This window comes from Dermacentor albipictus, chromosome 6, assembly GCF_038994185.2.
Source record: "Dermacentor albipictus isolate Rhodes 1998 colony chromosome 6, USDA_Dalb.pri_finalv2, whole genome shotgun sequence".
NCBI lineage: Eukaryota > Metazoa > Arthropoda > Arachnida > Ixodida > Ixodidae > Dermacentor > Dermacentor albipictus.
In genome coordinates, this window is record NC_091826.1 from 41,995,063 (window position 1) to 42,019,020 (window position 23,958).

A 23,958-nucleotide genomic window follows, 5' to 3' on the forward strand; every position below is an offset into this window, starting at 1 on the left:
CGTTAAAACTAAGAGGAAAGAACGTGTGAAACCGCTAACAAATGCAAGTTTCATTTTACATTGTGCTTGCTGCACATGAATTCGTCAAAAAAAAGAAATACACGTCTCTGCTTCTCAAATAGCAACATACTACAGTGTATTCTTGCATGTGTAAAGACCATTCCATCGGTCGAATGAAAGAAGTGGTTCTTGTGGGGAACGGAGGAAAGGCTGGCACTATCTTCTGCAACCCTTGCGGGAGCACGGCTCAGCGCCAGCAGGGGGATGGATGTGGGAGTGAAGGAGATAGAAGGAGGAAGAAAGGTAGACAGCCGCCATGGCAGCAGCGGACTAGCCCGGCCGGGAAGGCCCAGTGGCGTCCACCGGAGGAGTGGACTGGTGATAGACCATAAGAGGTGGCCCAGGAGAGGCGAAGTTGAGGCTGATCAGGAGGCCCCAGTGCTGGATGAAGTGCTGCCATGCTACCTGACAGCATCAATGTAGCCGGATTCGAGATGTTCGTTATAACGAAACCTGCGGCAAGTTGTTTTTTCACCAACTTTTTTTTCCAATAATTTATCGTTTCTTCATTTCATTTATTAAGCACAAGTGATTTCCCCTGTGTTGTCCTTGGTGCCAGTGTTTGTTGGTTCTTATGATTTGACTAATAAAAATCGGGCCCCTCGGTTAACCCCCTTTCTTCTCGTTTATTACATAACGAGGGTCTCGAATCCGGCTACATTGCTGCCTTCAGGTAGCATATGTGGGTTTATTTACCGGTTGCCTTCACCCAAAAAGATCACGTTCTCGTGACACCTGCGGCGAAAAGGACGTTCCATGTCCGCCGCCAAGGTCTGTGAGTGGTGACGCTCGCTAACACTCCCAGGGTTCTACTAGGACACATAAATACCCAAGAAAGTGGATGGGTAAACAGCGCCGCGGTAGCTAAATTGGTAGGCCATCGCACGCGAAATGCGAAGATTGTGGGTTCCGTTCCCACCTGCGGCAAGTTGTTCGTTCATCCACTTTAATTTCCATTTTTTCTCGTTTCTTTATTTCATTTATTAAGCACAAGTAATTTCCCCTATGTTGTCCTTTGTGTCAGTGTTTGTTGGCTTCTTATGATATGACTAATAAAAATCGGGCCCCTTGGTTAATCCCCTTTCTTTTCGTTTAAAATCCAATGAGGTACGTTGATTACCACTGTAACATTTATGTTCCCTGGCATGTTCAGTGCAATTGAATATCAGAGCCGAGAAATTAGGTTTCCAATACCTAGAAAACACACATACCTGTTCACGTTTGCTCGCACTCATCTAGCAAAAAACTCAGCGCTTGCATCAGATACCGCACTGCTTTGAAGACATGTGTAATTTTTCAGAAGAGGAAGTTCAAGAAGAGGAAGTTCAGTTCAGACATGTGTAATTTTTCAGAAGGAAGGCTCTACTGCATGATCTCTTCCTTCGTTCTTGAATGTTCGCTGCGGTGTACTTAGCATATATATCCCTTTACGCTATAGTAGTGTGCGTTCTGCCGAAACCTTAATTCAATTGCAAACACTAACTTTGTTTTTGATAAGCCGAGCACAGTAACTCAGTGCTACCACGAAAAAAAAATCATGTCAACATTAGTATAAACCTTCACTTACGGAAGAATAAAAGCGAGGTTTATTCTTATCGGCAGAGACAACAGTCCACGTTGACAAGCAAATCGGTTGTGTCCATGGCCAAAAACATTCGCGGGCAAGGGCGTGGAACGATGGACAGCGGCGCTACGGTAACCACAATTCTACGGCAGGTTGTTTTAGTTTCTCAACAGCCCCATAAGTTCTTTTTTCTTTGCTATGGCCTTTCGGTCCAATCGATTCAAGCTTCTTCCGCTCCTTGCGTAAATCGTGTCCTCCTTAGCTTCACCCAGAGACGACGACGAAAAGTCGTCTGCGCCTCTCGCCACCGCAGACGATCTCTTCTCGCCAGCCGACGCAGGAGGTCGTCGACGTTCCCCATCCTGTTCCGAAGCGCCATCTGGTGGAGGCCACGGAAGAGCCTGCGCACGCACTCCCGCGAAAGTTCCGTCGTCTAGCCATATAACCCCGGCAGAAGCTGGCGAACTCGGGACAGCATGTCCGATTGGGGACGTCGAGGATCCGCCACTTTCAGTGCTTCCTGTGGAAGGGGAACCGATAACTACCACGGCTGGCTCATCTGCGCGCACGTTCTTCCTGCCGTCGGTCCGAGGACCTTGGCCCTGGCTGTGGGCGCTGTGGGGTGCATTTATGGCGGGATCAAATGCTTTTTTCCCATCGGCAGTGGAGTAGCTGCCGTAGTCCTCCAAGCGCCGACCACCTTCTTCATCCTGGACATCGGCGTCGCGTAGTGTGAACACCAGGGCGATGGAAGTGGCCACCATCAGCGCCACGACCACGACCGACACCTGGACGAACCACATGGCGTACCTGCGAGACGTAAGCAAGCGCCCAACACTCGCCGTGGTGACTGAGCGTCCATGACTTATCCGCTTAGCACATGAAACTGGGTACGAGGCACCCTTTGGGTAGTTTTATTTTCAGAGGGCAGATTGAAATAACGTTCGTTTAAATATGGGCACGCACACGCGAAAGAACGCGAGGAGGCCAAAAGAATTGAAACCGTGCACTCACCCGTCTCTCACTGCTTGCGTTTTTCTCTAGGCACGCCGAGATCAATCGGTCAATCAACAAATCATGCCAACAGAAGCAAGGCTTCGTGGGTAAATGAGAACATGAACCTTGAGTCGTCTGAATGTATGACGCATACAATCCCTTCTGGCGAGAACTCAGCACGGAGATGGCACTTTGCGCTAACACAGCGAGAGCGTAATTTACCAGGCATTTTCTGGCTCTCATCTTATTTCAATAATAGCGAAATGCAAATATAATCGTATAGTTAGGCCGTGGGTCACGCTACATAAACACAAGTGGTACTAGTTAATCAAATCACCCCTCTACCCACTACGGCGTACTTCATATATGAGATCGTGCATTGACACGTAAAATTCGAGAAATTAGCTAACGGCGCGACGACGGCAGCCCGAGGACAACAGAACTGCTACATGGTGACGTCAGTGGCACGACAACGCTTCTTTCGCTGGGCTACTCCCCGAAGTGCAGACACTTCTTCTCCTACCATCTTTTAGATCATGCAGAGATGCCAAGCTCTCTGGTAGTTGCTATAAGCGAAGCTGTGGTGAGCCATTAAGTCGAAACGGTGTAGCAGCTCGACAAGAGACTCGCAACAGTTTGGTTACGAACGCACCAGGCGACCGTCTTACCAGGCGGCCAGGAAGAGCGACAGTGTGCCATCACTTCCCACAGCATGTGATCCTTCACACGCCGGAAACCTCTTCTACGATGGCGCGTATTCTCCGCACATGGGTAACCCTTATTCTATTTCTGCGTCTAGATACGTCGAAACGAGTCTTCTGAATCCGAAGGGACATGATTTTCCCGCTCCCATCGTGTATTCGAAGTGACTCCTAGGTAACAGCTTCCTCTCAAGGAAAACAGCTGCGCAGAAGGTGGTGCAGGGATACGAATGAAAATGAATCCTCGTGCAATGTTCGTCATCAGAACAGCGTTGGACCACCTACAACAGTGTGACCTACTAAAGCTGATGTGGTTGTTGTTGAGCTTATTTAGCTGTCGGAGGCTCCTATACCAACTGCACGCATTTTTTTTGTTTTCTTTAGGGAGTCACATTTCTCTGAAATCTGCGAGTTCCTCTAAAGGGAAGCTTCTCTGAATGAACCAAGAAACATCCCTCGAACGTACGGCGTAAAGCACCAAGTATTGCTCTAATGATGCACATCTGAAATCCGTGGAAGAAAAGCCACGGTACGATATTACGTGAAATGATGTCATAACAAAATTACAAGGAACACAGAAGCCAAGCTGCGTGGCTTCTTTGTTGAGCGCGTTGAACTGCGCAGCTCGGCCGCTTACGATGGGCTGCTTGGCGTTGTGCTAGCATGTGCGGTGCGATCCTTCACTTTTCCCTACATTCGTGTACCGGGTGGCTCGACAGTGTTGCACCACAGTTTGTTACTCATTGTTGTGCCTTACGTGCGCGCACTCTGCCATCCTGGTCTCTAAAAGTGAAATGCTTTCTTCTCTTTTCTGGTTACCATGCTCGTTATCAAGGACACGGTCTCACGAACGGAGCAAGTCCGGAGCACAGCTCTCCTCCTAATAGGTCCCCCATTCCTCCTCGTAATGCGTTTCGAGCTATCGATATCAAGCTATTGATATCTGTTGATATCTATCGAAGTCAAGCTAATGATGAAGGAACGAAATCAGCACGTTCTCACCACTGCTGTCGCCTTCCTTTTGGCCCCGGGCTGTTTATGCTCAGGACCGAGTGCCGAAGGCCCTCTGGCACGTCCGCTACAAACGACGGGGACCGTGAACGCCGTCCGCGTTGCTGTCGGTGCTGTTCGAGCTTCGGTTCCCTCACTTTGTGCTTCTTTGGTGTTCCGGGAAACATTAGCTCGGTCGAGCAGCTCGTCTCCTGCATGTCTTCCTCGATCCAGCTTGAGCCACAGGCCGAGCTGTCGGTGAGCGCCATCATCCCGGGCTCCGCTTCGTCGTCCTGGCGTTTCAAGTCCGTGGCCAATTGGCTGGTCTTCTTCTTGAGCTGCGGGGTACAAAATCTTGAAAATGGAACAGCATATAGAAGGCATCTGAAACCAATCGGGAAGCGGCGGTAATACTGTTTGGTCGGCGAGGCTTTCAGACCATTCAGTGCGATGAATTGCGGTGTGAGCGTTAAGCTCGAAATAAAGGTAATACTCAAGTGAAAACGTTGCAACGTTGCAAAAGTAAGTTCTACGGAAAAATGAAGCGACAAATTTGTGCTTGAAAGATACCTGCTGCAACTAAACCACCACGTATCGTTGCAGAAACGTGAGCTTTTGGCCCTTGTTAACGTTAACCTGTCTCACGTGATAAAGACCGCGGATGCGCCCAGTCCATTCCTCTCGCGTTTCATTCTTAATTTCGCTCGTCTTCACTTAATCCTCGCTTGCCTTGAAATCACATCCAGAATAACTGTGGGGACCGAGCCTACAGTGACTACTTGAGTCGATATTCGGTTCGCGCGCATTGAACATTAGCGCAAAGTTAAATATAATGTGGTCTGCATACAGCCTGTCACCATCTCCACACAGAATCGCGAGAGCCAGCGCTTGTCCCAGCCAATTAGAAACGAGAGCAAGCCCTGTGTTCCACCTCGCCGATAGCGCTGCTCACTGATAGAGCGCTGCTGATCCTACTGCAATGTTTCCATTATTAATCGGGTGAACCAGAGGCAGATAACGGAGGATCCGTTGTGGTTGTCTTGTTTCTTCGGCTGGCGCGACCAGGAGCTTTCTCTGCTCTGTCTACAGTTAATCGTGCTGGACGCTATGCCAGCCACCACGCGGACCTCTTCATTCCTATTTCTCGATCAAGATCCTGTCCGGTTACGTGCCACGTCATTGCCACGACATATGACGCAAGCTCCACTGCGAGTGTCTCTTACCATGTTGCAGCTTGCCCTAAGGGTGGCTTCGCAGAAGGACCACTGATTGAACGAGCACGATTTGAATCCACCTCTTCTTTTGCCTTTTTTCTGTGGTGCTTGCGCCACCTCGTGCCAGGTTGACTACATGCGTGGCTCGTACAACCGAGAAAGACGACGACTGCTGCAATTGGCAGAGACGGTGGGTATGTGCCATGTTTAGAAGCACTTCGCCTTCAACGAATTGAAAGCTGCGTCGCTTTCGCGACCTTCTGATTTCTGATTGGTAAGATGTGCTGGCCCCACCTGCATTGTCCTCTTCATTAAACGTTCATTGGCACAAAAGACGATACGAACATTTTTAGTCACAATGAAGCCTCGATGCTAGCAGGATGGTAACATATGGGAAGTACTGAATATTACATACATCGCACGTTTCAAGAAATGACCGAATCCGCATGGCTACACTAATATCGAACCACGTAGAGCCACAGAAGCGCTCACTGTTCAGGAGTTCCAAGCTTTAAAATAAATCTTTTGAACTTAGGATGACGTTACCTCTGGTGTATATATAAATAAACCAGAGGGATGTCAAATGTATCAGTTCTTGCTCCGCTTTCGTTGAATAGTTCGGGATATTTCGCACTTCATCAGACAGGTCAACAACATCTTCAGGACAAGGAAATTACGTTTTCTTATTCTTCGCGGAAGAACAATACCCTCTACTTGACGTTACATTCTTATTTGTGTGATATCGAGCCTTGTCTTGATGGACTTCCTTTCTTATCACTAGTAGATGTTCACTGCTTGTCATTGCATTGTCAAATCCGGCTTTGCTTCCTCTTCATTATCAGCATGTGGCCATTCCGCAACTCACATCAGTAATATGCTTGGGGATTACTTACAAAGATAATTTAAACTCATAGAAGAACGTCAAGGCAAACGTTCAAAAAGAATACTCAGTGCCCTTCATTTCTGTGAAGAAGGATGACTACGAAGGAATGCATGTGGGCCCCTTTTAATTTCGAACTGCTCCTCCGCCGCCGGTCGGCCCGGCATTGCTCTATCTTCGGTATCGGCCCACGTGTGGGGAGTGCTTAACGCCTGGTTCACCTCCACCATGCGTGAGCCCGGTATTACACCATCTTCGGGATGGGCAACGTACGGGGATGGCCTAACGCCTGCTTCCCTTCCGCCCCGGGTCGGCCCTGCATTGCAACAGCTACGGGATTTTTTTCTGCAGGCGGACAACGAATGGGAAAAGTAGGCCTTAACAACTTCGCTCTAAAATAGAGAAGGAACGCGCCGTAATCCTGTTGCGTTGCTTGAGCAATAGGCGCAAAAGTATGAGCTGGCACCGACGTACAATATTACATAAGTGCCTTGGGGGTGTGGGAATCGGGGGTGAGGGGATGGTGTTGGGTTGCTCAGTCCGATGGCGTGTGTGTGCGTACACACACACATACACACACACACACACACACACACACACACACACACACACACACACACACACACACACACACACACACACACACACACGCACACACACCTTGCTCGTGGTGACTGGTAACCGTGGTCACTGGTTATCGAAACCATCCACCGGACTAACTTGGGTCACTGAGTATGTGGCAGTGTATGCATAGGTGTCGCTCTTCAACCAATCTCTATCACGCCCATATGCGTCACTGCCGATGCGTCACAAGGTACACACCACTGCTCGAAGAGACTCTGGGACGCCGACTTGGAGTACTGTGCACTTGCGACTCGGCCTGTGGCGGTCTTCAATGATTCTCTTTGATACCAACATGGGGGACTTGGTATGTGGCAGTAGGCGAGTGCCGCTCTACAATGAACTTCCTTGAATCTGATGCAACTAGGTATGTGCAAATGACGGATAGAAAGGTTTGTGAGAATGACAGTGACGGAAAGAAAGATCCCTTAAATTTCTCCGTCTCAGGAAAGCTTACTGACCACAGTATTTGAGGAGAAGCTGAGTACCTCTACCAGTCTCACAACGCAACATAGTATTCGTTTTCACAACCCAACCTGGTATTCGATGCCTCCACTAGTGCATGTCAGCAGCATTGTGATGTACGGTTGTAATGGCTGCTTCTACAGGCTGCTCGGAAATTAAACATTTTCTGAGATACCGTGGTCCGTATACTTTTTAGTTTGCTGTACGTTTGGCATAGTTGTTTACTTATTCCATTATCAGATCGCGGTGTCTATTCTGTAAAAGCTTCAGTACAAGCTGCAAACGCCAACAATGTTTCTTCTGACACGATATGAGCAACCAAGGGCTATTAGAGAAGCACTAGCACAATAATTTTGTCTTTTTCTTTCGGTTGTAATAAGTAGCCAACCAACCAGTTATCAAGGCACAAATACTAGTTTATTTTAGCACGCGATGGTTTGTTAACTAGAGCTCTATTTCTAGCGATGACCCAAAGTTTCGATTTCAGAGAGCAACGAAAGGAGACAGAAGGTTCGTAAACACAGCTAGTCGCGCGATCGAGCAATAACTGTGGCGCTAGCGCTGGCGTGCGAGATTTGTTGTTGCTAGATTTTCTCCAGCTACTTACACACGTGTGCCGCGCAAAATTCCTCGCCTTCCTCGTCGTAATCGTTATTTCGCCGTCCAGCAGAGACAATTATGTGGAGACGAGAGCCATCGCAATACTAGATGTGGCCAATCACCTTTAGGTCCGTAGGAGCCTTCAAACCCACCAACTTTCCCACTTGGCAACCCTGATTTAGCGACTGCTTTGCTTTTAGCAGCTGTCGATAGGAGGCGGCACAGGTACATGCTAGCACCGTCTGGGCAACAGCTGGCCTCCCGATAGATGAAGGCAAATAACTCTTGAAACAGCTGAGTAAAAGTGTCATGTATTCTATGAACCGCACAGACAATAAATTGAGCTCTTTCTGCAAATTTTCCATAAGTCAAAGCAGAAGTAAGCATATTTTTTGAATCTACGCTAGAAATGCGGCTACTCATCAGCAGTGTCCGCTCTAAGTCCAGCGGCGCCACCGAACTCGGTCTACTTCTGCCACGGAGGGCACTCAAGGGGAAACCCATCCCTCCGACTAGGCATTCCGCCTGGACTATCCCGAATCGATACAACTGTACTCTGCCGACTATGGTTAGGATTGTCTTTCACAAATGCATTTGCTTGTCGCATCGGAATGACTGAAAGTGTTACTGGTAATAGTTGCGGCAGCAAGGAAACAATCGAGCATATCCTGTGTCATTGTCCTCGCTACAGCTCCCAGAGATAGCCGCTTGTGACGGCCTCGGCACGCCTCGATGACCGGGCACCTTCTGAGCAGACACTCTTGGAGTCACAGTTCACGCGACCTTCAAACCAGAGGGCGCTACTGAAGTTTGTCTGATCAAGCGATATACTTGAAAAACAGCGACTCTCCTGCGTTCCGGTGTGTGCGTGTGTGTGTGTGCCTCTGCCACCATTTTGATATGTGTGCCCTTTTAAGATGTGTGTCTCCACTTATACCTTCCCCAGTGCAGGGTAGCATACTGGATATCTACCGGTTAACCTCCGTGCCTTCTCCATCTCCTTTATCTCTCGATGCATGATGATAACCAGCCCTGAGGGCATTGGGAAGAACTAAACGAAGCCATATGCACAAGACATTGTGTTGTACTCGCCTTTCGTGCGTAGCCAGTCAACGCATATAAGTGTGGGGAATCTCAACGGGCGCGACAGAAACTGTAGTAATGAAATGGAGGGCATCCCGCTATGACTAACAACCGAGGAAGAATGGGAGTGCGGCAATGTAGGGCTAGGCTGTGCGACGGGGGTAACCAACACAAACGTATGACGTAGCGCTGCTGTTATGCTCTGTGAAGTTTGCAAATCCACGTTGTTGACATCAATGTCGTAAGGTGCCGCGCTTGGCGGTTTTTGGGTGCGCACGTATTCTAAACGTGATTTTAAGTTATGTTTCAAGCTACATTCGATGTTGCTATTCTGTAGATGATGTGTGTGTATCGAAAGCAATCGATCTCGAAAGTTATCTGGACTCGAAATGTTGTTACTACTCTTTTAAAAAGAAACAAAGATTTATAGGCGCAAGCACCAGCGTTAAGCACGTGGAGTGTAAGCACTCTTATTCGAAAACAAATTTACAGAGAAAAGAAGTTGTATCCGTAGCCGAAAAATTTCGCGAGCAAGTGCGTAGGACAATTGACCGCGAGGATCGTGTTTGGCTGTAGCCTAGCGTCACGTTGTCTCAGTTGCTCAAAAGTCCCATGAGACCTTGTTTTCTTAAGACAGCCTTTCTGTTCAATCGCTTCACGTTTCTGCCGTTCTTCGTGAAGGTCCCCTTGTTTGCGTTTTTACCAATAACAGTCGACGAAGAGTTGTCTTTGCTCTTCGCCACTCCAGATGCTATGTTGTCGTCGGGTGACACAGAATGGCGTCGGCGTTCTACGTCCAGTTCAGAAGCTCGACCCGGTGGTTCTAGAGGAAATCCCTCCGGCCGTGCTTGCCCTAACGTTTCATCCTCTAGCCATACAACTCCGGCACCAACTGGCGAACTGGGAGCAGCGTGCCCGCTTTCGGACGTCGAGGGTCCACGCTTTCCAGAGCTTCCCAAGGACGGAGAAGAACCGGAATCCGGCTTGGCTCGTCCCTCTACGTTGGCGTCGTCCTCTTTGCGAGTGGCCCGATGGCCTTGGCCCTCGGCGTCAGCGTTGTGGCGCCGGATCGCGCCGGGCCCGAATGTGAGTTCGTTGCCGCCAACTGCGTCGCTTCCGCTGTCGTCGTCCCAGGGTCGACTGCTAATCTGATTCTGCACCTCGGCGTCACGCAGCGCGTACACCAGGGCGATGGTAGCGGCAACCGCCAGCGCCACAACCACGACCGACAGCTGGACGAACAACATGGAGGACCTGCGAAGTAAGCGAGCAGAGGGAAGAAGCCTCGCGATGGTTCGGTGTTTGTCCCACTCCCCCGTTCAGCTCACGTGGCCGCGAGTTCAATGCGCCACTGCGGCGCTTTATTCGGGTGGGTGCAATAACGCTGGTGATAGTATATGTAGATGCACACGGTAGATTACTATATAAATACATATATTCAAACGCATGGAACCTTATCGAACATGCTATACTGTACGCCAAGCAATTTTCTACCCACTTCAAGGTGGTTCCATAAAGGCTCCCGAGGCAAAGCTTCCTCTTAAGGGACACATTTGTAGGTGCAGTATATCGTACACGTTTGGAAAGTGGTGGGGTCTTTGCGACGTCTCCCCTCCTATGTTGTTCCAGTACAACGTGGGAACACATCTATGCGGTCTTCTTTCCGTAAGATCATGTCGTTGTGCCTAGGCGCATTGCCGAGTAGGGAGGGAGGCGTTTCTAACTGGCGTTACGGAAGTCAAGCGGTAACGAAAAGCTGCCCTATGTTTTTTCTATCTTAGGTCATTCTTAAAAGACTCTACAGTCACCGCCAGACTTAATATGAACCGTCATGTTACATACATCGCAGAACAGTTTCAACTTTCGTGAGTTGTGCGGCTGAAACATCAAAACGCACTTTCACTAAGACGCATTAAACTTACATTCTCCCCAACAGTGAACCGCACCACAACTAGAAAGCACCCCGCGACCAGAAGCCTTCGACGACGTCTGCATGAGCAACAAAACTGTGCTTAAGGTGCGTTGAGGTTAGGTCTGACGGAGACTGTACTATATTGTATATGAGGCCACAGAATAAGAAGCTGAAGAAGAAACTAAATGTATATAGCCACTATCGCATTCTTGAAACACAGTTATCGGCCATTCAGTTCTGAAATACGTGAAGTCAAGCGAATGTGCACGAAGCTTTCTTCTCTAAAAGAATCGTCCTCTTTACCCTCTCCACCAGCGTCCACTGAGTCAGCGCCGCTGGACGGGGCACCGTTACATTTAACTAGAATATATAAAGGTTCTAGTACAGTCTAGCAGCGTTCTTTGGCAGCGATGCCTGTCTGTCGACAGCGCCACACCGCACCCCACTGACGGAATATGCGACGAAGTGAACCACGCCCCTACTTACGCCTACGCACTACAATTTTGACGATGCGCGCTACTCCAGCACGAGCCCTACAGCGACGTACAGGCACGGCCAACTATTGCGGACTATGTGTAGGAGCGCTTGGCAAACTACCAGCCTGCGACAGCTCACGATACAATCTCGCACGGAGTTGGAATTTGTCGAAATTCCGCAAGCCTCTGGAACGAGTTCCCACTGGAACTTCCACAAGCAACCTCGAAAATTAGCGCCAGGCTCACCTCTGCAGCCCCAGTGGCGCGTCTTTAAACCACTCTGGATTGATGTATGCTCTCACTTTAAACAACGCACGGGTTGCAGGGGCTGCGTGCAAAAAAACAAAAGAAATGACTTCTCGAGCCAGCTGGAACGACCTGTAACGTGTGCGTCTGTAACGGCGAAGACAACGATTCGTGGTTGTAATGGTGGCGGCCGATGCTAGATGGTTGCAATCCTTGTAAGCTATATGTCTGCTGCCTGCAAATGTCGCTTGCAATGGTTTCGTCTACTCTAGGTCACTATTTGTCACTGCATCCTTTCCAAGGGGCCGCCAATAAATCATCATCATTATCCAGGTGCTCCTATAGTGCAGGGCATTGTTGTCCGTGCCTGTACTCTATGCGTGAGTAACTAACGCCTTTCAAAAGTGTGTTGAGCCGTCAGACGTCGCACAGTCATACATTTGTCATAGGACTTCCTACAAACATTACTCGATGGAATCCTTGCGCCACGATTGTTTAGCTACCACGTGAATGGCATGTACAAAGTTAATTATATTCATATGCTTGTGGCTTCTTTTGTTCTCGAAACCTTATTTCCTACGCTTTCTCCTAAACTTTCAAGCACACTTATCCCTGTAAACGCATGAGCATGAACACTGCATTTTCTAGCACTCATAACATACTATTTCGTCAAAAACAATCAATGTACAATGCCGTTAAAGCCGTCGGCAGTTAGAAGAACCATACTTAGAGACATCCGCGCATGAGCTGTCGTTCTCGCGCTCTCTGAAGAACCATACGTTCAGCCCTCGTATAGACACAAGCAGTATACATCTCGTACTCCAACGAGCTGAACCAAAGCGCCGCCTCTACACTGATGAAAACACTACACGTCTCGAGAATCACCGCACAGTGTGATTGAAGAGGAGTGATAACAGTTTTCGAGGGGAGGTGCTTGTACGGAGTTTAACTTGTGAGCGCTTCATAAGGGCTCCGCACTTCTTTTTTTTTAAAGTCGAGGTGGTGCTTTGATCAAACAAAGGTTCTAGAATACGGGGTGAAGATTCTCACCACTGCTGCCGGTTCGGCTTTCGCGAGGCTCCGCGCACGCTCGGGACCGACAGCTGACAGTCGTCCAGCCCCGAGGCTACCAACAACGCTGACGAGTCGCCCCGACTTCGTCGCTGTCGCTGCTGGTCGAGCTCCGCTTCCTGTCGGCCGCGTCTCTTCGCTCCGGCCATGGCGGCGGTCGAAGAGGTCGTCTCCTCCGAGCCTTGCTCGCTCCAGGTTGAGCCGCAGGTAGAGTTGTCGGTGAGGGGCACCATCTCGGACTCTGCTTTGCGACCGTGACGCATGATGTCCGCGGCCAAGCAGCTTGCCTTCTTCTTGAGCTGTGGTGAAAAAAAAGAGCGGAGAACGCTGCTTCTAGGTCTCCGATCTAGTGAGCTTTATCTTATAAAGCTGACACTACCACGATTAATGCGTAGCTGCAACTGCTAGAATAAAACAGAGACTAGGGTGGTGTAAAGTATACTGCTTATCCATGCTTTCTGCAAGCACGTAAGCTGTCATCACAGTGAACGTCTGCCCTAGCGTGAGCCCATGGTTCACAATTGGCAGACAATGCTATTCCTTTTCTAAATTTCCCCTTATGAAGTCTTAACGCTTTAACGGCGTTTATTAAATTTCGTCCGGGACATTGACCTTAGAAAGATAAGACTCGCTCGAGGAAGGCTTGTCAGTGCTGCGTTTTGTAAATGCCATCTGTGATGTCAGAATTTGATTGGTTGCTGCTTTCCCATGTCTCAGGATGCTATATTGTGTCTCGCCAATTTCGCGTAGTGTAGCTTAGGCTAGGACTCCTGTCAGCCAATCGGTAACGGAATCGGGTCATGTTCCAGGGCAGACACGAGGAGCCGACTCTCCTGCAGTGCTTTACTGATACTTCAATGAAGATTCTATTCAGTCAGAGTTAGGCGGACGACTGTCAATCGCAGACAGTGGAGGAAGCCTTCTATGGCTTAATTTTTCTGCCAGGCTAGTGCGACATATACATGTCGTACTAGCCAAGCACACTAGTACATATACATGTCCCTGCAATACAGAAAGATGTGTTAGATGGCATATGCAGAGTGACAAAGCCCCGACCGAACCTATCACCTGATTTCTCGCTCAGGAGAACTAAATACGGAAGCCTTTCGTTCGACCTCTGTATCACGCGATCTTGACCCGATATCGTTCGATCTCGATAACAAGCGCGTCTTACCATTGCGCAGGTTTATTCTCGGCAAGCCTTAACAGTAGGATGACTGGCAGCACGTGAGCCGTACGAATCCGCCACTTCTTTTCCTTTGTCTTCGCGCTATTGACACTTGCACCGCCTCGCGGAAGGCCCACTGTAGATAGGAATAATAAAATTGAGGAATACTATGATTCTTTCGATAAGAAAAGCACGTGTGTTTTTCCAAGATACTCATTACAGTTCGCCGTTGTCTCCTCAGAAAACATAACAGTTCTTTCAAAACCCGATTCTCGACCGATCCCCCGCAGTGGGTTGCGCCATTTCACTAAGGAACGAGAGAGAATGGAAACATTTATTGCTAATGAGGGGGGGGGGGGGGGGCGACTTCCTCGTAGGGTGTAGCCTTAGTTCAGGGTCCGAGCAATCACAAAGTGTGTTTTTGCTCTCAATTAAAATTATCCAACCTATTTTTGGCCGGTCACCAGTAGGTGTTGTGAGCCCTATTTCATTTTCGGGGGGGAAAGGCAACCAGTACAGAGCTAAATACTGTAGTTTTAGTGTGACCGTCTCACGAAAAAGACAGTTGTCAATTTTGCCTGCAGATGAAGCATTGAAAGTGACAGTAAAGTTGAAGCATTCTTTTGAGAGTGTCCCAGAAAACGTGCTCTATGAAGATTGGGCCAGGTGAATTGCCGGCGTCTCCACTCAATGGTGAACGACCTGAGACCGAAGATAAGCATCAGCGTTAGTCAGAGTCCCAAAGAAAAGATTGCGTAAATCTAGCATGACATTTACTATGGTCTGGTATTCTTTTTTTGTGTCGATAAAGATTTGTTCTTAAGGCCTAATTTTTGATGTGTATATGTGTATTATACGCGTTCCCTGAGGCCTGTGTTGTGTATCAATTGAAGCACTGTTTTCTGGATTCTCTTATCATGTATCCAGCGGTCATAGTTGGTTGTGACACTAGCAGAGGTCGGCTTGCAGTAGGAGACGCGAGCTTTCCGATTTAGAGCCTGGACATGTACATATTAGTTGGTACGCATTTGCCTCCATCACTGGGACTGAGCAGTATTCGAACGTCTCAGCACTGCAGAAACGTTAAACATGTGTGTGCGAAGCGTTCATGCCAGAAGTAGAATGTTCAAACACTTACCTGGCTCCAGTCGAGCAGACTGAGTGCAGCCTGAATACGCGTCTACGTGGGTTTCGCCGTTTTTGCAACCAAACCCCCAGCGCGTCCCTGGCGACCTTGTGAACTTCCACGGGTGGGCCGCGTGTGTACGTCGATATCTTTACATCACGACAACGCCGACGCCAATGGCGCAGATGCGCCTTGTGCGTTCATATACTTAGTAACGCAATAAAACTGGTACTATACAGGAAACCCAGTATCCCGCGGTCACGTGGTGTGCTATAATGAAAACAGCCAGTGCAGAACACGAATGGTTGCATGGGCTCTCCTGCTCTCAGTCAAACAACACAAAGCTTCTGCAATGGGGACATAATGTGAGCAGTGCTTTATTTTTTTTTTGGGGGGGGGGGGGGCAAGGCCGAGCTAAACTCCGTCGGACTCGCCGCGCGCTTTCCAGAGTCCAGTTTGATTGTAACTGGGAGTAGTTGCCAATCACATACGATTACCCACACTATTTGTATATTAGCTTAATGTCGATGCCAACCTAAGTGTATTGAATGTGCAGTAATATTTTGTGCAGTTTCGCTGGCATCTGGTTGAAACTAAAAGGAAAGAAAGTGTTAAACTGCTAACAAAGGGAAGATTTATAGTACACGGTGCTTCCTGCACATAAATTTGAAAAAAAACAACGCAAATCTGTGCTTCTCGAATAGTAACATACTGCGGTAAATCCTTGCATGTCCATAAACCATTGCATTGGAACAAGTGAACAGGGCGCGTGAAGAGCATTTCCTCCTCTCTGGCTTGCCCGTGCCAGCGCATCACTGCTTGAATGTGCTGCCGTCGCGAACTTTGGAATAATTTGGACATATTTTAGGTAGTTGTACGGGAAATGTAAGTTATTTAAGTTCATAAGAAGTCCACAAAGAAGCACTTGTTAGCCTTTGGATGCAGCGTTAACTACCGCAAGCAGAAATTTCCCTTGGCTACGTAAGCATGTGACGCAAGTCATCAGCCGCCCTGTGTGTATGTGTTGAGACCGTTTTTTGGACGTATCGGTTTTTTACTCGACGAACAGAAGAGGCATCCGTGAATTCCCAGCGTGAACTGGAAAATCTTGCTGTCTGGTCGCTTGGCGTGAGAACTAAAAGACACGAGTTGCTCGTGTACGGACAACCTAATGCAGCCCCGAAACATCTTAACGCCAATCGACATAAAATGTTTGCTTCCGCTATCGGTATCCTTCTCACACTTTTCAAGTTCATTTCAAGTGTTTGAGCCGATGGCGTTTCTCAACGAAGTGATCACTGTGGTTTGTAAACCAGCATGATACATATAAGTTGTGCGCTTCTGTGTTTCGTTCTTTTTCCCATATAAAGCTGTTATATGCAATGAGAAATGCTCAAAAAACTGACGACAATTTGTTACAGCACAATTGTCCGGGAGACAGGCGAATGCGTCATAAGGGACGAGAAGAACAAGACCGAGAAAAAAAGGGTTGTGTTCCTTTTCATTCGCGAGAGATAAAAGAGGAAACAAGCGTGGGCTAGCGCCACAATAAAACCTCGCATGACCATGCCGCATGGTTGGACCATAGGCTATACAGAACAAACAGATCTGTAAACCAGCATCTAGCACTGCTTCAGACGCTCGCGCAGACCCCCGTCGGTCGGTCGACCACTACGCACTGAACAACACTCAACCACTCGACACCAAACAAGACTATATTTAATTCCTAGGCGGAAACCTCGTCCAACAAACTAGGTAATCGCGCGATGCACCTACAGATAACAATTTAAACGCTTGTGGAAATAAACAGCACGACATATTCCGAAGTAGAATGGCACGTAGGCCATTAGTGTTAGTAATGGCCTTTATTGCCGATGTACCACTACTTTTTATTCTTGAAGGGGTAGTTGTTTTTCTCGTTGACGGTGTTTTCTGCTTCTCGAACTGCTTCTCGAAATGATTTTGTTACCGACTAATATTTTACGAAAAAGAAAAACTTGGTTCTTTTGTTGGAGTACCCGCTCACTACTGGATGTACCCGATTATTCCAACATTTGCTAGCCTAGTGCAGGGTAGCAAACCGGAGGTTTTAACTCTAGTTAACCTCCCTGCCTCTCTCTCATTTGCATCTCTCTCTCTCTCTCTCTCTCCAACATTTACTACACTTGTGTAACTGCGATTTGTAAGCGCAGAGTTCGTAACATTTATCAATAAATGACGTAGTTAGTACTACAAGTTGGTGTTAGATAATTATACCGAACGCAATTAGCGCAACTGTATACTAAGTCGCTAGCCTAAAACGCATATATCGAACCCATTCTGCCATATTCCAGTGTGGGTTCCATAAATGCATTATAGGTTAGAACGTTTGCGTCTGGAGGCATTAACTGCATTTCGAATTGGTCACTGAAGCCCAAAAGTAATAGTGACTACCTTACCTGTCTGAAGTGCTACTAACTCTACACTCAGCGGCCTCAGTTATGAGAAACAGTGAATGCTGGAATAACTAGGAGGTAACCACAACGAGTTACTTGTATTTCTTTTTTTTAAGAGTCCATTATTGAGGTGTTCTCGTCTTCGTCTGCGACGGCACAGCAGCCTGGACAAACGGTGACAACACAAATATGATTCAAACACTTTCATAGACTGTAGTATTTTGCATCTGAAATTATTTTCGTGGTGAACATTTATCGTAATCACATACAAGCTAACTTGAGAAAAGAAAAACTGAACACAAAGTGCACTAAGATGCACAAATGGCCGCTCCATCAGATCAGTATAAAGTCTCTAACCTGGTTACTAGCAATAGTTTCGCAGCTAGGAATGACTGAACAACAAATGATCGAAAAATAGCGGCAACCGAGGGGCCCGATTGTTGTTAATCGCAACCATATTTAGCCAAACAGATAATGAAACCAAGGAAATCGCGAGGCAAGTTAATTGAAGTGAAGCGATTATAATATGTTAAGGGGAAATGAAACTGAATGACCAAAGGACAACTTGCCGCCAGTAGCAGAAGAAACCCACGACCTTCGACTCGCAACTATCACGGCGAGGGTCAGCAATCCGGCGGCTGTGATGCCTTCAGGCAGAACACGAGGAAGCGTACGAGCATGATCCAGCGCAACATGTTTATATTGAGAGAGGTGGTTCCTAATGGAGTTGTCCAGCTGGGTCGTGTTTTCACAACTTGCAAATTGCTGCTAAGCAGCTGTGCTTTCACAAACACCAATGGAAGTTTCCCTTCAACGGATTCCAACACTGCGTGGGATCGGCAAATTTTTTTAGAGCGCAGCTCTTTGGCGTCCGTTCCTGGGTTTCGCGTCGTCGTCGTCGTCGGCGTTGTCGGCGTTGTCGTCGGCCTCGTAACCAGCTCGCCGACGAATCTGCAGCTCCGCCGCCGCGCATGCGCGCTGTCGGCTCTCCGGGCGAGGGAGGATGATGGAAGGGAGGAGGAGAGATTGTGGAGGAGGGCTGGCTACACAAATGGCTCTTTGGCGTCCGTTCCTGGGTTTCGCGTCGTCGTCGGCCTCGTAACCAGCTCGCCGACGAATCTGCTCCGCCGCCGCGCATGCGCGCTGTCGGCTCTCCGGGCGAGGGAGGATGATGGAAGGGAGGAGGAGAGATTGTGGAGGAGGGCTGGCTACACAAATGGCTCTTTGGCGTCCGTTCCTGGGTTTCGCGTCGTCGTCGGCGTTATCGTCGGCCTCGTAACCAGCTCCGCCTCCCTTTCATCCCCCCAGCGCTAGCAGCGACCGACTGATACCGCTTTCGTGAGTCCGCTACCGCACTCACGAAAGACGTCGTGCACTTCCTGCAACTCGCATTAACCGTCCATCGATCCACACCGATGTTAGTAGTGGGGGACTTTAATGTTGACATAAAGACAAACAGCAATTTCCTAACACTTATGCGGGAGAACATCCCGTTCCTCTCGCTCGTAACGCGTCCCACGGCTGTGACAACCTCGCGAGGCACTTGTATAGATCTCGTCTTTGAGAATCAAGCATTGGTGTACCAAGTCGAACATATATCAGTCTATTTCTCCGACCACAAAGCTTCCTTCATGACTGTTAAGAACTGTTAGTGGAGTCTTTGTTAAAGGAATACGTGTGAAAAATAAAAAAAAAATTCTGTGATAGCGCATACATGTGTTGCTCGATTCCTTTGCCTCAATCTATCGAAAAGGTGAAACAGCTTATTTGCTGCGCTCAAATTTCGCATTAGGAAGTAACGTAATCGTCGGTAATTTTTCGTCCACTTTTATTTCCCATTAATCTATCGCTTCTACAGTTAACTCAATACTAAATCTAGCTTTCCTTTTGCTTATGTACTGGTCTACGATTCACCGATCTGTACACATAAAATAAAATGACTGTGCGTTCGTCATAGCACGGGCATGTAATTGGGCGGGCCTTGCTTTGCGCTCGGTTACAAAACCACGAAAGCAAAATTTTTTGACCTCACTGAATCCTTCCAATGGCACATTTGCAGAAGCACGTGTGATGAACAAACAGAGCAGATTTATGAAAACCCGATCGACGATAACAGCACGTCGGCCCAAATGAAAATTTGCTAAAATAAAAAAAAAATGTAGCAGCCCCTCCTATGCGGCTGTTTTACGATACAAATTGTGGACATAAGAGTTGCATATATCGAACGTCGAGTTGGTTAAAAGAAATGAAATTGGCATAAACGTTGGTTAAATATATGGTTTGTCTGTTCTGTATAGAGCATGCTTCGCTATGCTGACGATGTTTACAATAATCAGCCGAGTTCGACTGTATTATTCAATCCGTAACGCCACCAGATACGTTATTTTCTAGCACTTGACCCTAGGGGACACCTAAATCTCAAATTAACAATAGTATGAAGTTCCCCGGCAAGGTTTAATTTTAGTATGCACACAATAATATGCCTTGGAGGCTCAATGACCGCAATGTTTAGCTGCGAAAAGCAGGACCACGGGGCCTCATTTGTGGCAAAGCCGACGGCATTTTTATGAAAGCCTAAAATGAGAGCACCCGTGTTCTAGGCTTTGGGCCCGGGGGTAAAAATACCAGGGGGTTGAAATTAGGATCTCGGCATTATGACGTCGCTCATAGCCTTGCGTGTAGCTTTGAGACTCTAGAACATCATAACTAAATTGGGTATGCAGCAGCGCAAGATCAAGTGTAAGGTGACCGATTCGACATATAAGTAGGCGATAACGAAGTCCTGAAGGATGCGTAGCAGCGATGCACAACTATCAATAGTTGAATCATTTTATAAGCATCAATAATGCAAAAACACCATGCGTAGTACCGTCGATAGGACACAATCACAAGAACTATCGAACGCACTATCGATAGCGCCGTCGATAGTGCACTGTTTATAAGGCAAAATGAAGCAACGTGACATGGCAGCATAAAGGTGATGACGTTCCTGTGTTCCACAACTGCGTCAACTGATTGTTACGTACGGTGAGTTCGCGTGAAACTTATGCAATGACCGCTAGCCAAGAACTGTAACTCCACAGATAGCGCTATCACTAGCGAACTATTGTAAAAGTATTCACAGTACTATTGACAGTACGAATAACGATAAAGTTATGGTTGCGCTATCGGTAGTTTCCTTATCGCAATACTACCGCTAATGTTGTCGATAATAGTACGGTCAGTTTCCTTTATTAAACAATTACTAATTTAAAGATTATTGATGCTATTCGTAGCCAATTTACTCAGTTTTTATTCATTAACTAACCTATCATAATTAACTTTTCAATTAGAACCATCAAAATTTAATTACAGCATAAACTTTAACTTCTACGTGATGTAGAATTCCGGCAAAGATTGAGTGGCAGAATCCAATGAGGTACGTTGGTTACCACTGTAACATTTTGGTTCCCTGACGTGTTCCGTGCAATTGAATGTCAGAGCCGAGAAATCACGTATCCAATACCCAGGAAACACACAAACGTTTTCACGTTTGCTCGCACTCATCTAGCAACAAATCATGCACTGGCATCACATACCGCACTGCGTTCAAAACACCTATCTGACTTGCGTGTGAAATGTCCATTGAGTAATTTTTCAGAACCGGAAGCCGCACAAGGCTCTACTGCATGATCTCTTCCTTCGTTCTTGAATGTTCGCTGCCGTGTACTTAGCATATATATCTCTTTACGTTATGGTAGTGTGCGTTCTGCTAAAACCTTAATTCAATTGCAAACACTAACTTTGTTTCTGATAAGACGAGCACAGTAACTCAGTGCTACCAAGAAAAACAAATTCATGTCAACATAAGGATAGACTTTCACTTACTGAAAAATAAAAGCGGGGTTTATTCTTATCGGGAGAGACAGCAGTCCATGTTGACAAGCAAATCTGTTGTATCCATGGCCAAAAACTTTCGCGAGCAAGTGCGTGGAAAGATGGACAGTGGGGCTACGGTAACCACAACTCTTCGGCACGTTGTTTCAGTTTCTCAAGAGCTCCCTAAGTTCTCTTTTCTTTGCTATAGCATTTCGGTCCAGTCGATTGAGGCTTCTGCCGCTCCTTGCTTAAGTCGTGTCCTCTTTACCTTCACCCAGAGCAGACGACGAAAAGTCGTTTGCGGCTCTCGCCACCGCAGACGATCCCTTCTCGCCAGCCGACGCAGGAGGGCGTCGACGTCCGCCATCCAGTTCTGAAGCGCCATCTGGTGGAGGCCACGGAAGAGCCTGCGCACGCACTCGCACGAAACTTCCGCCTTCTAGCCATATGACCCCGGCAGAAGCTGGCGAACTCGGCACAACGTCTTCGATTGGGGACGTCGAGGATCCGCCGCTTTCGATGCTTCCTGTGGAAGGGGAACCGACAACAACTGTGGCTGGCTCATCTGCTCGCACGTTCTTTCTGCCATCGGCCCGAGGGCCTTGGCCCTGGCCGTGGGCGCTGTGGGGTTCATTTATGGCGGGCTCAAATGTGTTTTTGCCATCGGCAACGGTGTAGCTGCCGTAGTCCTCCAAGTGTCGAGCACCTTCCTCATCCTGGACATCGGCGTCGCGCAGTGTGAACACCAGGGCGATGGAAGCGGCCACCATCAGCGCCACGACCACGACCGATACCTGGACGAACCACATGGTGTACCTGCGAGACGCAAGCAAGCGCCCTACACTCGCCATCGACACTGAGTGTCTATGACTTAGCACATAAAACTGGGTACGAGGTACCGTTTGGGTACCCTTACTTCTAGAGGGCAGATAGAAAGAACGTTCGTTTAAATATGGGCACGCACACGTGAAAGAACGCGAGCTGGCCGAAAGAATTGAAACCTTGCATTTACCCGTGTCTCATGGCTTGGGTTTTTTTCTAGGGACGCTGAGATCCATTGGCCGATCAACAGCTTATGCCAACACCAGCAAGGCTTCGAAGGTAAATAAGAACATTTTACCTTTAGTAGTCTGAATATATGACCCATACAATCCCTTCTGGCAAGAACTTAGCACGGAGGTGGCACTTCGGGCTAGCACATCAAGAATATAATTTACCAGGCATTTTCTAGTCCTAATCTCATTTCGATAGGAGCGAAATGCAAACAGAATCGCATAGTTAGGCTGTGGGTCACGCTACATAAACAGAAGTGGTACAAGTTATTCAAATTACACCTCCTCCCATTACGGCGTACTTCATATATGAGATCGTGCATTGACACGTAAAATACGAGTAATTAGTTAACAGCACGACGACGGTGGCCCGAGGACAACAGAACTGCTACACGGTGACGTCAGTGGCATACCAACGCTTCCTTGGCTGGGCTAATCCCCGAAGTGCAGACACTTCTTCTCCTACCATCTTTAAAATCATGCAGAGATGTCAAGCGCTGTGGTAGTCGCTATAAGCGAAGCTGTGGTGAACCGTTAAGACTAAACGACGTAGCATATTCACGTGAGACTCACAGCAGCCCGGCTATGAATGCACCACGCGACCGTCATACTAGGCGGCCGGGAAGCGCCACACAGCGCCATCACTTCCCACCGCATGTGATTCTTAACACGCCGAAGACCTCTCGTGCGATGGCATGTATTTGCCCGCCCATGGGCAACCCTTATTCTATTTCTGCGTCCAGATGCATCAAACACAGTCGAAGCGCGTCTTCTGAATCCGAAGGAACACGTTTTGTTCCGCTTCCACCGCGTATTCGAAGTGAACGTCTTCCTCTCAAGGAACAGAGCCAGGCAGAACATGGTGCAGGAACTCAAAGGGAATTGAATCCTCGTGCAATCTGCGTCTTCAGAACAGCGTTGGACTACCGACAACAGTATGACCTACTAAAGCTGACGTGGTTGTTGTTGAGCTTAAGTGTCGGGGGCTCCTATGCTTACTACATGCATTATTTTTGTTTAGGGAATCAGATTCCTTTGAAATCTGCGAGTTCTTCTAAAAGGAAGCTTCTCTGAATGAACCAAAAAACATCCCTCGAATGTGCTGTGCAAAAGCACCCAGTAATACTGTAATAGTGTACATCTGAAGTGTCCCCCAATAATATATCTAATATGTCCCCCAGTCCTCCTCCCTCTGCGTTTCGCGCTATCGATATAAAGCTATTGAAATCTATTGATATCTATCAAAGTCGAGCTAATAATGAAGGAACGAAATCAACACGTTCTTACCACTCTTGTCGCCTTCCTTTTGGCGCCGGGCTGTGTATGTTCAGGACGCAGTGCCGAAGGCCCTCCGGCACCTCCGCTACAGACGACGGGGACAGAGAACGCCGACCGCGTTGCCGTTGGGGCTGTTCCAGTTTCGGTTCCCTCACTTTGTGC

At 47.9% G+C, this 23,958-nt stretch overlaps 3 protein-coding genes across 3 annotated transcripts in view; 1 reads left to right on the plus strand and 2 right to left on the minus strand.

The window, feature by feature from the left end:
* Positions 1 to 23,958, plus strand: part of LOC135920722 (adhesion G protein-coupled receptor E1-like) — a 506,714-nt gene that overhangs the window by 297,946 nt on the left and 184,810 nt on the right. Inside the window, exon 20 of the mRNA XM_070540398.1 lies at positions 22,509 to 22,567. The gene's annotated coding sequence lies outside the window, so the exon portion shown is untranslated. The remainder of the gene's footprint in view (positions 1 to 22,508; positions 22,568 to 23,958) is intronic.
* On the minus strand, positions 1,629 to 5,633 carry LOC135920756 (uncharacterized). The gene is made up of 3 exons (XM_065455002.1): positions 5,535 to 5,633; positions 4,324 to 4,649; positions 1,629 to 2,434 (listed from the first exon to the last, which is right to left on the minus strand). Exons 1-3 carry the CDS (start codon positions 5,535 to 5,537, stop codon positions 1,783 to 1,785), a joined length of 981 nt encoding a protein of 326 aa, XP_065311074.1. The 5' UTR covers positions 5,538 to 5,633; the 3' UTR covers positions 1,629 to 1,782.
* LOC135920749 (uncharacterized) lies at positions 9,634 to 14,126 on the minus strand. The gene is made up of 3 exons (XM_065454990.1): positions 14,054 to 14,126; positions 12,859 to 13,178; positions 9,634 to 10,428 (listed from the first exon to the last, which is right to left on the minus strand). The coding sequence occupies exons 1-3, from the start codon at positions 14,054 to 14,056 to the stop codon at positions 9,768 to 9,770; spliced, it is 984 nt and encodes a 327-aa protein (XP_065311062.1). The 5' UTR covers positions 14,057 to 14,126; the 3' UTR covers positions 9,634 to 9,767.